Source organism: Theropithecus gelada, chromosome 14 (genome assembly GCF_003255815.1).
Source record: "Theropithecus gelada isolate Dixy chromosome 14, Tgel_1.0, whole genome shotgun sequence".
In the NCBI taxonomy this organism is placed as follows: Eukaryota; Metazoa; Chordata; class Mammalia; order Primates; family Cercopithecidae; genus Theropithecus; species Theropithecus gelada.
This window is the reverse complement of record NC_037682.1, coordinates 69,969,537-69,984,996: the sequence shown is the minus strand read 5'-3', so window position 1 is coordinate 69,984,996 and position 15,460 is coordinate 69,969,537. Positions and strand designations below refer to the sequence as shown.

At 43.9% G+C, this 15,460-nt stretch overlaps 1 protein-coding gene across 1 annotated transcript; it reads left to right on the top strand.

The window, feature by feature from the left end:
• The first annotated feature begins 14,762 nt into the window (after positions 1-14,762).
• On the top strand, positions 14,763-15,170 carry LOC112607227 (metallothionein-1F). Its single transcript, XM_025358343.1, has one exon. It carries the CDS (start codon positions 14,826-14,828, stop codon positions 15,009-15,011), a length of 186 nt encoding a protein of 61 aa, XP_025214128.1. The 5' UTR covers positions 14,763-14,825; the 3' UTR covers positions 15,012-15,170.
• Positions 15,171-15,460: the final 290 nt, after the last annotated feature.

Here is a 15,460-nt window from a genome sequence, read left to right as displayed (position 1 = left end):
CTTTTCACCACCATAGCCTCACATCCCATGACCCTGTTCTCCTCTCTGCCTCCCCCTCTCTCTCTCTCTCTCTCTCTCTCTCTCTCTTGTCAGGGTCTTACTCTGGAGTGCAGTGGAACAATCACAGCTCACTCGAGCTTCAACCTCCTGAGCTCAAGCAATCCTCCCACCTCAGCCTCCACAGTAGCTGGGACTACAGGTGTGTACCACCATGCGTAGCTGATTTTTAAAATTTTTTGTAGAGGTGGGGTCTCCTTATGTTGCCCATGGTGGTCTCCAACTCCTGGGCTCAAGTGAGCCTCCCACCTCAGCCTTCCAGTGTTAGGATGACAGGTGTGAGCCACCACACTCAGCCCACATTATCACTTGTTTAAAAATTAATAAATCTAGGCTGGGCATGGTAGCTCACACCTGTAATCCCAGCACTTTGGGAGGCCGAGGCAGGTGGATCACTTGAGGTCAGGAGTTTGAGACTAGCCTTGCCAATATAGTGAAACCCCGTCTCTACTAAAAATACAAAAATTAGCCAGGCATGGTGCTGTGTGCCTGTAGTTCCCTCTACTCGGGAGACTGAGGCAGGAGAATTGCTTGAACCTGGGAGGTGGAGGTTGCAGTGAGCTGAAATCGTGCCATTGCACTCCAACCTGGACAACAGAGAGAGACTCTGTCTCAAAAAAACAAAAAAAAATTAACAAATCTAAAATATTACATGTAATGTATTATCTATTCTGACAATTGTTCAACAAATGTATTTTATGGTATTTTTAAAAAATCCAATAAAAGTTCATGCATTACACTTGATTGTTAGGTTTTCTTCAGTTCAGAGATTCTCACCTTGGCCACATTTTAGAATCAGTCGGTCAGGTAGCCTTAAGAAATATAGGCTCCATCCCTAGAGATCGTAATTTAACTGTTTTGGGTGTGGTCTGACCATTGGGTTTTAAAAATCTTCCTCAGGCATTTCTAAAATTCATCAAAATTTGAGAAAAACAGCTTTAGTCTCTTTTAGTCTACAAGAGTTTCCCTTTTTTACTTTGACAATGATCCAAACTTACGTGATGCACTAAGTCCTTATCTACTTGGCCTAAGAACTTTGACTTCCCTCTCCATCCAAGTCTTTTTCAGCTGCTTCTGGGAGTCCTTGGGATTGGTGGTGGTGCACTTGTAGTGTGAATCATTCCTTGTTCCAGCCTTTTTTTTTTTTTTTTTTAAATCATTACCTTGCTCCAGGCTAATCAGCACCACTTGGCCCATTGTTCAAATTGCTGTGTTTCCTGGATCATGATTTTCCTAGGGTCTATGTAGAACTACCATCAATGGACCTTACGGTGAGATTTATTACTTTGGTCTGAGCATGGACACACCATGCTAATGCCAGGGATAATATGCATCAACATTTAGCTAAAGGCTTGGGGATTGTATATAGAAAAGTTCCCAACTTGCTACTCTATGTGATTGCTCCGAGCACAAGACCTTTGGTATGTCCTAAAGGGGTCCCATATTGAGCAAGTAGTGTTACAACTACTTCCAGGCTTACCAAAAAGCTACCTCCTTCACCAGCTCCAGGGTTGCCTCCACACCTGGCGACATGAATGCTTCTCAGAGTGGCTGTAGGCTGCTTCACTGCTCAATGATAGAATTGCATAGCCCTCTCCCACATTGACTTTGGGCTAGGTGATGTGACTTGTTTGCCAGTGGGACATCAACAAATATGACACAAGCCAAGGCTTCATAAACATTTGTGCATGGGGCTTGCTCTCTTGGAATGCTTCCACTGCCATAAAAGAAAACCAGGCAATTCCACCAGAGAGGTGATGAGAAGGGGAATAGAGGAGGCCATCAAGCCCTAAATGAGCTACCAGATGACCCAGCTGAGTGAGTGACCCCAGGACTGCTCAGTGGAGACCTGCCCAAATTGTAGAATCATAAGTAAATAATGATGTTTTAAACCTCTCTGCTCTATTGATGATTGTAGTTTGAAACAGAAAAATGAAAAATAAATACGTAAAACTCCTCTATGTTTTGGAGTGGTGTGTCATTCACTAATAGAAAATGGATACACTTCATTTTAAGGGACTTCCCCAGAAGTCCCAGCCAATGACATCTGTTTACATTTTGTTGGTTAGAATTGTGACATATGGCCACACCTCTACAGAGTATGCAAGAGAGACTGGAAAATGTAATTGCTTGTGTGTGTGTGTGTGTGTGTGTGTGTGCTGGGCACAACACCATCTCCAGACAGTTGTCTTCTTTAAGAGAGAAGGAGAAAGTGAATATTGGAGATGTAACCAGCAAGCTCTGCCATACCTATACAGAGGTTCAAATCAGCTGTTTTGCTTTTTTAAGTAGCTTACTTTGTGTGTGTGTGTGTGTGACAGGATCTTACTCTGTCACCCCGGCTGTAGTGCAGTGGCATGCTCTTGGCTCACTGCAACCTCTGCCTCCTGGACTCAGGTGATCCTCCCACTTCAGCCTCCCAAGTGACTGCGACTACAGGTGTGTACCCAGCTAATTTTCCTATTTTTAGTAGAAATGGGGTTTCGTCATGTTGCCTAGGCTGGTCTTGACCTCCTGGGCTCAAGCGATCTGCCACGTCAGCCTCCCAAAGTGCTGGGATTATAGGCATGAGCCACTGTGCTCAGCCAAGAGACAGACATTTGAAGAAAGCTTGTAATGTTAAAATTAGGAGCAAACAAATGGTCAGGCATGGTGGCACATGCCTGTGGTCCCAGCTACTGGGAAGCCTGAGCCACGAGGATTGCTTGAGCCCAGGAGGTGGAGGTTGCAGTGAGCTGAGATTACGCCACTGCACTCCAGCTTGGGTGACAGAGTGAGATCCTGTCTCAAAAATAAATAAATAAATAAATTAAATTAAATAAAAAGAAGAAGAAACAAACAAAAATAACAGAATGTTTCTTGGAGGAAAGAGAATATGGAGAGCAGAACTTCGAAGCAACTGTGATAAATATCCCTAGAGATGCCTCTTTTTGGACAAAATGGAGTAACAGGCACTGGATTTACCCTTCTACCTGAAACAACGCAAAACTGGACAAAATATGTGAAACAATGGATCTCGACATATTGTACATTAGGCAACTAAGGACAAGGAACTCAGAGACAGGGAGCAAATGAGATAGGTCCCATGATTACCCCAGCTTGCTGACTGCAGAAGATATTCAGGGCCTGGTGCAGAGAGGGGAACCCAGGCAGAGACTGGGGGTTACCTTGAATTGAGGAGAATGATCTGGGAATCCCAGGAAGCCAAACAGCAAGAGTTTCAAGGCAGAGTATCAGAGAGGAGAGGACTCCACAGAGAGAAGACTCTGGAGACCTGCCTGAGGTCCCTCTTGAGTATTCAGTGTCGTACTCATCAGTGAACATATGTGAGGAAACCACCCAAGGCTGGGTAGAGAAAAGATTAGTGGGAACAGTGTCCAGAGATCAGGACCAGGAAAAGTGTATATTCCCAATAGCCAGAGAGAAAGACCTTACGACTCACAAGGCCTCAGTTAGAGTAAAAAGGTCTTGCATTAGTACTGGAGAAAATTTACCCTAAATTAAATACTGTTCTGGTTTTACTTAAAGCTTAAAAGCAAGCAGGGCTGGGCGTGGTGACTTATACCTGTAATCCCAGCACTTTGGGAGGCTGAGGTGGGCAGATCATTTGAGGTCAGGAGTCTGAGACCAGCCTGGCCAACATAGTGAAACACCATCTCTACTAAAAATACAAAAAATTAGCCAGGAGTGGTGGCGCATTCCTGTAACCTCAGTTACCTGGCAGGCAGTGAAATAATCAAACTTTTCAAGTTACTTAACCATGCCTATAAAAAAACGCTGAGGAGTTTGTCTAGGACTATAATGCTTGCAAAAAAGTAGAAAAATACAGCCCACAGGAGGAAAAGAATCAATCAGTAGAAACTGATCCAGAAATTATGATGATAGATGATAAACAAAACCAGAGATGGTAGAAATAGTAGGCAAAGACTTAAAACAGTGGTTATAACCATATTGTATGTGTTAAAGAAGCTAGCAGAAAGATTGAACATATGGAACAAGGACATGGAGATATTTTTAAAAGACCTGGCAAGGCATGGTGGCTCATGCCTGTAATCCCAGAGCTTTGGGAGACCTAGGTGGGCAGATCACTTGAGTTCAAATTCACTATTATTATGTTGCCTGGGCAACAGAATGAGACCCTGGCTCTACAAAAAAATTTAAATTAGCCAGGCATGGTGGTACTGGCCTGTAGTCCCAGCTACTCGGGGGACTGAGGTGGGAGGATGGCTTGAGCCCAGAAGGTTGAGGCTGCAGTGAGCTGTGATCACACCACTGTACTCCAGCCTATGCAACAAAGTGAGACATCGTCTCAAAAAAAAAAAAAAAAAAGAAAAAGAAAAAAGGCCAGATATAGTGGCTCACGCCTGTAATCCCAGCACTTTGGGAGGCCAAGGCGGGTGGATCACTTGAGGCCAGGAGTTTGAGACCAGCCTGGGCAACATGGAGAAGAAACCCTGTCTCTACCAAAAAATACAAAAAACAATTAGCTGGGTGTGGTGTCGGGCACCTGTAATCCCAGCTACTCAGGAAGCTAAGGCAGGAGAATCACTTGAACCTGGGAGGCAGAGATTGCAGTGAGATGAGATTGCACCACTGCACTCCAACCTGGGCAACAAAGTGAGACTCACTCTCAAAAATAAATAAATAAATAAATGAAATGGAATAAAAAGTACTTGTGGCAGCACCTGGGACATAGAAAAAGCTCAATCAACATTGGATATTAGTACAGGCATACCTCACAGATACTGTGAGTTCAGTTTGAGACCATCACAATAAAGGGAATATCACAATAAAGTAAGGCACATGAAGTTTTTGGTTTCTTATTGCCTACAAAAGTTATGTTTACACTATACTGTAGTCACTGAGGCTGAAGTATAGCGGCTTGGGGTTCATGGCTCACTGCAGCCTCGACCTCCTGGGCTCAGGTGATTCTTCCACCTCAGCACCCCCAGTAGCTGGGACTACAGATGCAAGCCACCATGCCCAGCTAATTTTTTGATTTTTGGAGAGACGAGGTCTCATTATGATGCCCAGGCTGGTCTTGAGCTCCTGGGTTCAAGCAACCTTCCCGCCTTGGCCTCCCAAAGTGTTGGGATTACAGGCCACTGGACCCAGCCTACACTATAATCTATTAAGTGCACAGTGGCATTGTGTCTAAAAAACAATGCATATACCTTAATTTAAGAATACTTCATTGCTAAAAATGCTAACTATCATCTGAACCTTCACTGAGTCATAATCTTTTTGCTGGTGGAGGGTCTTGCCTCCATGTCGATGGCTACTGAGTGATCAGGATGGTGGTTGCTGAAGGTTGGAGTGACTGTGGCAATTTCATAAAATAAAGCAACAGAGAAGTTTGCCACATCAATCGATTCTTCCTTTCTTTCTTTCTTTCATTTTTACATATTTTTTGAGACAGGTCTTGCCCTGTTGCTCAGGCTGGAGTACAGTGGTGCAATCATGGCTCACTGCAGCCTCAACCTCCTGGGCTCAAGTCATCTTCCCACTTCAACCTCCTGAGTAGCTGGGACCACAGGTGTCTGTCACCACACCCAACTAATTTTTAAAATTTTGTAGAGACAGAGTCCTGCCTTGTTTGCCAGGCTGGTCTCCAACTCCTGGGCTCAAGTAGACCTCCCACCTTGGCCTCCCAAAATGTTGGGATTATAGGCATGAGCCACCACATCCGGCCAAACATTTCCAACTTTTGATTTAAAATAGGAGATGTGGGACTCTTCCTTTGTTTATTTTTATTTTTTTGGAGATGGGGCTCTGCTCTGTTGCCCAGGCTGTAGTGCAATGGTGCAATCTCAGCTTACTATAGCTTCAACTTCTTGGGCTCACGTGATCCTCCCACCTCAATCTCCCAAGTAGCTGGGACCACAGTCATGTGCCACCATGCCCAGCTAATTTTATTATTTGTCTCACTATGTTGCCCAGGCTGGTCCAAACTCCTGAACTCAAGCAATCCTCCAGTCTTAGCCTCCCAAAGTGCTGATATTACAGGTGCAAGCCATCATGCCTGGCCTGGGACTCTTCCTTTCACTTGAGCACTTAGAGGCCATTATGTAGGGCTATTAACTGTTCAATATTATTTTGTGTCAAGGAATTTCAATATTGTTGTATCTCAAGGAATAGGGAGGCCTGAAGAGAGGGAGGGAGACAGGGCATTGCCAGTCAGTGGGACAGTCAGAACACACACGTTTATTTATTGCGTTTTCTGTCTTATATGCATGCTGTTTGTGGCGGCCCCAAATAATTAGAATAGTGACATCAAAAATCACTGATCACTGATCACCATAACAGATATAAAGTCTTGATTTGATGTATAAAAAAGTTGAAAATTACCAAAATGTGACACAGACTTCGAGTGAGCACATGTTACTGGAACAATGGCGCCTATAGACTTCCTCAACACACGGTTGCCACAGACTTTCCATTTATCAAATAGGCAATATCTGTGAAGCACAATAAAGCAATTGCAATAAAATGAGGTGTGTCCACATTGTTACTGTTCTATTGCGATGTCAACAAAGTGTGGCATAATTGAAGGAACACTGGAATTCGACCATAGACCTTACTTTGCTTTTTTTGAGACGGAGTCTCGCTCTGTCACTCAGGCTGGAGTGCAGTGGCATGATCTCGGCTCACTGCAACCTCCACCTCTCAAACTCAAGTGATTCTCATGCCTCAGCCTCCCGAGTAGCTGGGATTACAGGCACCTGCCACCACGCCCGGCTAATATTTTTATGTATTTTTAGTAGAGATAGGGTTTCACCATGTTCGCCAGGCTGGTCTCGAACTCCTGACCTCAGGTGATCCGCCTGCCTCGGCCTCCCAAAGTGCTGGGATTACAGGTATGAACCACTGTGACCGTCCGAGACCTTACTTTGAATGGCAGCTCATCAATTACAGTGTTCTTAAGCAAGAAACTCTGGGGGAGTTCTTGAAAGGGGATCTGCTCCACAAGGTTGTGAGAGTGCAGTGGGTTGAATGGTGGTCCCCCAAATGCTATGTCCACCTCATAATCCCCAGAATCTATAGATGTTACCTTATTTGGAAAAAGAGTTTTTGTGGATGTAATTAAGTTAAAGATTTGAAGATGAGGAGATTCTCCTGTATTATCTGGATGGATCCTAAATCCAGTGACAATCTTGCCTTATAAATCTTATAAGAGGCACACAGAAGAGAAGATAATGTAAAGGAGGGGTGATACGACCATAAGCGGCCAGGTGCAGTGGCTCACACCTGTATCCGAACACTTTGGGAGGCTGAGGGGGAGGATCACTTGCATCTAGGAATTCGAGACCAGCCTAAGCAACACAGCGAGATCCCATCTCTACTAATAAATAGCCAGGCATGGTGGCACACAACTGTAGTCCCAGCTACTCGGGAGGCTGAGGCGGGAGGATTGCATTAGCCTGGAAGTTCGAGGCTGCAGTGAGCCATGATCACACCACTGCACTCAGCCTGGGTGACAGAGTGAGATCCTGCCTCAAAAAATTAAAAAATTAAATAAATAAAAATGACCACAAGCTCAGGAATGCTGTGGCAGCAGCCAGAAGCCATAAGAGGCAAGGAACAGATTCTCTCCTACAGCCTCTAGAGAGAGGACAGTTCTGCCACTAACTTAATCTTGGAATTCTAGCCTCCAGAACTGTGAGAGAAGAAATGTTTGCTGTTTTAAGCTACCAAGTTTGTGGTTGGCAGCCTCAGGAAACTAATACAGAGAGTAAAATCAAGTAATGTATTTAAAAATATCCAGCACATTTTAGGGCTCTGATATTGCCGAGTCAAAATTTCAAGCCTAAAAGCAATGTAGGGCAAGGGCAAGGCCAAGGTCACGGTGTCTCTTACAGACTCTCCTGAGAAGTAGTAGGGCTGTACATCCTTCACATCTTTAAACAGAGAGAGCAGCCACTACTTCCATCATTTTGTAGAGCAAATGTTTAACCTGAAGCCACATGAGATGGATCATAGCATACATAAAGTTCCCTTGTGACTGTTTGGAATTTCTTTTTCGATTCATTTTACTATGAGGTCCAAAGGTTTAGTTTTCTGTTTTTCGATTTTTTAGTTTGTTTTCTTTTGAGACAGAGTCTCGCTCTGTCACCTAGGATGAAGTGCAGTGGTGCAATCATGGCTTACTGAAGCCTTGACCTCCCTGGACTCAGGTGATCTTCCTGCCTCAGCAGCCTAAGTAGCTGGGACCACAGGTGTACACCACCACAACTGGCTAATTTTTGTATATTTTGTAGAGAAGGGGTTTCACCACATTGCTCAGGCTGGTCTCGAACTCCCAGGCTCAAGCACTCCTCCTGCTTTGGCCTCCCCAAGTGCTGGGATTACAGGTGTGAGCCACCGTGCCTGGCCATGATTTGTGATTTTTGTAAGTACAGTATATATTATAAAGCCTGTCATGATCCATAGCTACTTGAGAGATTTACTTTGACAGTTACCTATCTTTCTTGTCAGACTTAAAATATTTTTCGACTTGACATCGGAGACAACTGTTTAAGTATTTACGGTATTGTTAACTTTTGAGGTTTAAGGAATTAATACGTAGGGAGTTTCAATCACAAAATTGTTCAGAACAGTCATTTTCAAAGAACATTATAACTCAGGAATCACGTGTGTTTGTAAATGTTTTTCTTGTTTTCAAGGTTGGTCTATGGTTTCCTTTCTTGGTTTTTTGTTTTGTTTTGTTTTGTTTTTTTTGAGACGGAGTCTGGCTCTGTGGCCCAGGCTGGAGTGCAGTGGCCTGATCTCAGCTCACTGCAAGCTCCGCCTCCCGAGTTTATGCCATTTTCCTGCCTCAGCCTCCCAAGTAGCTGGGACTAAAGGCGCCCGCCATCTCGCCCGGCTAGTTTTTTTTTTGTATTTTTTTAGTAGAGACGAGGATGGTCTCGATCTCCTGACCTCGTGATCCGCCCATCTCGGCCTCCCAAAGTGCTGGGATTACAGGCTTGAGCCACTGTGCCCGGCCACCTTTCTTGGTTTTAATATGGCTGACAATTTAGGGTGGACATTCTTGAATGTCTACTTAATCTTCTTCATGAAGAAACTCAACATTATCAAGAGCCTGGGGAAAAGAGTTCATACTTTGATCAGTAATTACTCCTATGATATTAGATTCCAAGTCAGTACTTAAGAGATTCAGATATTTTTGTCACCCGCATTTTCACTGGAGACATCCTGCTCCTTAAGATCTAAACAGGTTTGCTTAACATCTCAGTTTCATGAGTTACGGAAAGGTAATGTCCTCCCTAAGGTTTCTGCACATTCCTGGAGTGCTTGTGTTCTCATGGTCTGTTCTGGTCTTCCACTTCTGCTCCTCATCTGGGTGTCTTATACCCATTGTTACTGTTCTACACAATGCTCACCAGATTTAACACATAGGTCTTTAATTTTTTTTTTTTTTATATAAATGCCACTTCCATTACCTATTTGTGCACACAGCTGACGGTGGAAAATACAGGCAATTAAGGGGAGAGGATTTATAATACAGAACCACAAGTCCCAGTTGAGTATTGGACATATTTATTCTTAACAGTGTGCCAGTCATCCCATCACTGGGGACTTCTTACTAGTAGATTGTATTTGTTAACTATTCTCTCTTCTTTCCATTTTCTTGCCATGCTCCACTGTGGGTGGGGCTATCCTTCCCTTCTCCACTAACTTACACCAGCCAGTGGAATATGTGTGGAAATGACAGTGTACCAGTTCCAAATCAAGGCTTTAGAAACATGACAATTCTCCACGAGCCCTCTCGTGTTCCTTCTATTTGCAAAGAGAAGACCATGCTCCAGTTTAGCTACCTCCTTTGTTGCTTGGTTCTAGATTGCATGCATGTTCTTAAGGTATGACTCTCCTTCTAAGCAACTTCCAAACTATTTTATTAAACAAAGACAATTCCAATATCTCCTCAACTCTCAATTCATAATACAGTTAAGATGACATACTATTGACCAGGCACTGTGGCTCACACCTGTAATCCCAGCACTTTATGAGGCCAAGACAGGTGGATCTCCTGAGGTCAGAAGTTCATTTGACCAGCCTGGCCAACATGATGAAACCCTGTCTCTACTAAAAATACAAAAATTAGCCGGGCATGGTGGTGCACACCTGTAATTCCAGTTACTTGTTGGGCTGAGGCAGGAGAATTCCACGAACCCAGGAGGTGGAGGTTGCAGTGAGCCAAGATTGCACCATTCCACTCCATCCTGGGCGACAGAGCAAGACTCCATCTCAAAAAACAAAACAAAATGAAACAAAAAACAAAACATATTTTTATCTCACGATAGCAAAACTTTTGGAAATAAGTAGTATTTTTTCTTTTAATACCCTATTCTGAGAAGCAACAAATAGTTTTAAGTAATTATATTATGTCTGAATAACGTAATGTTATGCTGCTATTAAAATTACATTTATGGATGGCTTAAAATTAAGGTGAGGAGAATGCTCATTTAATTCAATGTAATTTAATTAAATATTTGCTCCAAAAAGGATTTAAGGTAGAGGGACTTACAAGACTGTACAAAAAAGAAATATCCAAAAAGATATAAATTATAAGTACACGGCCAGGCACGGTGGCTAATGCCTATAATCCCAGCACTTTGGGAGGTCAAGGCGGGTAGATCACCTGAGGTCAGGGGTTTGTGACCAGCCTGGCCAACATGGTGAAACCCCATCTCTACTAAAAATACAAAATTAGCCGGGCATGGTGGCAGGTACCTGTAATCCCAGCTACTTGGGAGGCTTAGGCAGAATAACTTGAACCCGGGAGGTGGAGGTTGCAGTGAGCAGAGATCACACCATTGCCTGCCAGCCTGAGAGAGTGAAGCTCCAACTCAAAAAAAAAAAAAAAAAAAAAAAAAAAAAAAGCCAGGCGCGGTGGTTCACGCCTGTAATCCCAGCACTTTGGGAGGCCGAGGCAGGCGGATCACAAGGTCAGGAGATCGAGACTATCCTGGCTAACATGGTGAAACCCCGTCTCTACTAAAAATGCAAAAAATTAGCCAGGCGTGGCGACGGGTGCCTGTAGTCCCAGCTACTTGGGAGGCTGAGGCAGGAGAAGGGCGTGAACCTGGGAGGTGGAGCTTGCAGTGAGCTGAGATCGTGCCACTGCACTCCAGCCTGGGCGACTGAGCAAGACTCTGTCTCAAAAAAAAAAGAAAAGAAAAGAAAAGAAAAGAAAACTATATATATATAGATATATTAGGCACGTGGCTCACACCTGTAATCCTAGCACTTTGGGAGGCTGAGGCGGGAGGATCACTTGAGGACAGGAGTTCAAAACCAACCTTTTGGTGAGACCCTGCCTCTACAAAAAAACAAATAAATAAATAAAACAATTAACCAGGTGTGGTGGCACAAGCCTGTTGTCCTAGCTTTTCAGGATGCTGAGGTGGGAGGATCACTTGAGCCTGGAAGGTTAAGACTGCAGCAAGCCATGATCGTGTCACTGCACTCCAGCCTGGGTGACAGAGCGAGACACTGTCTTATATACACAAAAATTACAAGTACATAAATTATAAGAACATTGTTGGTTGCCTACTCATTAATACCATCTCCTCCCTTCCTCCTTCCTAACAGAAAGGACAAAATAGCAGGCCAGGCGCGATGGCTCACAACTGTAATCCCAGCATTTTGGGAGGCCGAGGCAGGTGGATCACCTGAAGTCAGGAGTTCGAGACCAACCTGGCCAACATGGTGAAATCTTGTCTCTACTAAAAATACAAACATTAGCCAGGTGTGGTGGTGGGCACCTGTAATCCCAGCTACTCAGGAGGCTGAGGCAGGAGAATTGCTTGAACTCGGGAGGCGGAGGTTGCAGTGAGCCGAGATCGCACCATTGCACTCCAGCCTGGGTGACAAGGGCAAGAATCTGTTTCAAACAACAACAACAACAACAAAAATCCAAAATAGCAATGATAGTAATCATGTTCAAAAGGCAATCTCTGTTTCATTTGTATGAATATCTGAGACTTCTTAGATCTGTTGAGACTAACCAAAGAAAATTACAGAGTCACAAGAGAAAATCTTAAAACCGTATGCTAAACGTAACTGTCATCATAATCCAAAGGAAAAACACAAAGAAAGATGACAACCTTTGTAGATTACCCTCATGAAGGTACCCTAGTTCATAGCACTGCATCAGGTTTTCAGTTCTACATTTTTTCTCTTAGGGTACCTTTTGTGTGTGTGTGTGTGTGTGTGTCTGTGTGTGTGTTATTGTTGTTGTTGTTTGTTTTTAATTCTCTACTTATTCCCTCATCTTCCCCTGCATTCCCCCAACCACCACTCATTATCTGCTCTTTTCTGCTGTGCTTAGTGTCCTGGGAGGCTGACTGTTAGGTCCTTAGGTACTGCATGCCCAGGGCCCATTCCTGGTTGGGCCAGAGACTTGGCAAGTTCAAGAGTGAAAGATGGGTAAAATCCTGGGAAGAAGATGGGCCTAAGAAAGATGGGAAGAAAGCTGGGGAAACTGGTATAGGTGAAAATGTGAATGTCCTTGTGAATGCCCACCAGAGGGCACCCATTCTAGAAGAGGGTCTCAAAAATCAAGGGCATAATGATCCAACCTTTGGATGTCAGCCAGTCTCTTTCGCCAGCTCCTCAGTGCTTGCTCGATGGAGACATGAACAAAGTGGCCATAATGGCAGGGATAGAGGCTATTCATGTGCTGTACAGTATAGACTTCCTCCCTGTAAAGCTAACCTAGCCACTGATGTATGTCCAACCTGCCAACAGTAGAGAGAGACCAACACTGAGCCCCCGATATGGTATTATTCTCAGAGGGTACCATGCACTTCTTGGTGGGAGGTTTATTGCGCTGCAAATCAATTAAGAAACTGTTGGGGAAAATTCTGGTGTTTCTGAGCAAATGGCATCAAAAGCTTTGTTTGAGGATGTTTGCAAAGCTGCTTAGGAGCAGGGAACAGATTTACTTATATTCCAGGGTAATAAAGCTAATATGGTCCTCAAATCCTGGAAACATTTCAGAGTGATAAAAAAATGTCCCCCATGGGTTGGAAGGCAGATTTCTTTCCTGACCAGTATAATAAAGTCTCTCTCCAGAGGGCAAGTTTCTCAGCAGCCTTCTTTTAAGAATGGGAGGTTCCTAAGCTCAGTGTTTTCAGCTGTTACAGATCTATTGTGTGCATGGACATTCACCTGTATAACTGCCATGATGTTTGTTTGGCAAGAACTGAAACAAATTTGGAGTTCATGCCACCTGCTATGCTGTGAATAATCAACTGCCTAAATCATCTGGGCTTGTTGTCTCCTTACCAGATGAAGCCATGAAGTGTGGCAAGTTAACTTAGCACTTAGGGAGTGCCTGACTGTGTGACAATTTCCTACCACCAAATGTAATGACTTAAGACTACAGCCATTAATTATTTCTCACAGGTTGGGCAGTTCTGGTCTCAGCTGGAATAACGCATACATCTGTAGTCAGCTGGTGGATTAGCTGGGGTGGAGCTGGTCTCAGATGGCTTCAGGTAGGTCAACTTGCCTGTGTTCCATGTGGTCACTCACTCTTCAGCAGGCCAGGTTGGATTTGCTGTCATGGCAATGGTGGGGCTCCAAAATCAAACAAAAGGTCTGGGAAATTGCATGTGGGTGGGCCTTGAGGCTTAGACTCAAAATTAGCACACTGTCACTTCTAGCACATTGTATTGGCCTGTCACAAGGCCAGCACAAATTCAAAGGGTGATAATATAGATTTCATCTCTTAATAAAAGCACCTTCAAAGTCACATTTCAAGGGGTATACATACCGAGAGGGGGAGATTTGGGGCTGTTTTTGCAATCATTCAGCTACATACTGGATCCTTTCCATCATGGAAGGAGCAGTGATTTGTCCTCACAGGAATAGATTCGTATTCCAAATTCAGATTTGACTTCCCTAAATGCAATATTGCTGCCAGCTCCATCATCTACGGATGCCTAATTCATTATCATAGTATTCCACACATTGCTTCTGATTAAGGAGCTTATTTTATGCTGAGAAAATTGTAGTGAAGAAACTCCTTGGTCTTGCCAGGAACCCTATCACTCAGATGTAGGTGTTATAATAAAGCAGCATAATAACCTTTTGGAGATTCAGTTATAGTGCTAATCAAGAGCCAACACATTGTGAGTTTGGGCTGCTGTTTATGGTATACGCCTTATACCAACGGCTAAAATATAGTACTGCTTCTCCCACAGTTAGAACATTGGTCTGGGTATCAAAAGGTGGAGGTAGGAGCAGTTTCTCTCTCTTTTACACCTAATAATTCATTTATGAATTCTTGGGCTCAGTAGGTTTGGAATACTTAGTCCCCAAGGGAGAAACAGTTGCCCTAGAGAACATAGTCATTGTTCATTACATTAGACATGTAATGAGACTGTCCCCAGACCACTGGGGCTCTTGTTGCTGAACCAATAGGCAGAGAAGAAGTTACTAAATTGGGCTGCTGTTATGCACGAGACAGAGAAGACTGAAGCTTCATAGATTCATTCACAGGGGAACCTTGACGTATTCTCATAAGTAATAATAAAAGTCAAAGGAAAATGGCATCAATACAATAAAGACAGTTTTTCAAGTCAACATTAAAGAATGTGTGTTCTTGTTTCTATACCAATCTGGTTCATTGAGAAGTTGGCTATACTAACTTCTCAAATTTATTTATTTATAATTTAAAAAAAAATTAGCGCGCATTCCAGCTGCCTGACCTCCTGTTCCAGTCTTTGGTGGGAGCTCCAGCATCTCCTTGGCTCGAAATGGACCCCAACTGCTCCTGCACCGCTGGTGTCTCCTGCACGTGCGCCGGCTCCTGCAAGTGCAAAGAGTGCAAATGCACCTCCTGCAAGAAGAGCTGCTGCTCCTGCTGCCCCGTGGGCTGTGCCAAGTGTGCCCAGGGCTGCGTCTGCAAAGGGGCGTCGGAGAAGTGCAGCTGCTGTGCCTGATGTGGGGACAGCTCTGCTCCCAGATGTAAATAGAGCAACCTGCACAACCTGGATTTTTTTTTTAATACAACCCTGAGCCATTTTCTGCATTTCTTTTTATATTAAATATGTGATTGTTTTATTGTCATAAAAGAATTTTGACTTGAAAAAAAAAAAAAATTATATAGCCAGGCATGGTGGCTCATGCCTGTAATCCCAGCACTTTGGGAGGCCGAGGTGGGCAGATCACTTGAAGTCAGGAGTTTGAGACCAGCCTCGGCAACATGGTGAGACCCTATCTCTACTAAAAATGCAAAAAGATTAGCTCGGTGTGGTGGTGCATGCCTGTAATCTCAGCTACTCATGAGGCTGAGGCAGGAGAATTGCTTGAACCTGGGAGGTCGAGGCTGCAGTGAGCCATGATCATGCCCCTGCACTGCAGCTTGGGTGACAGTGCTAAACTCCATATA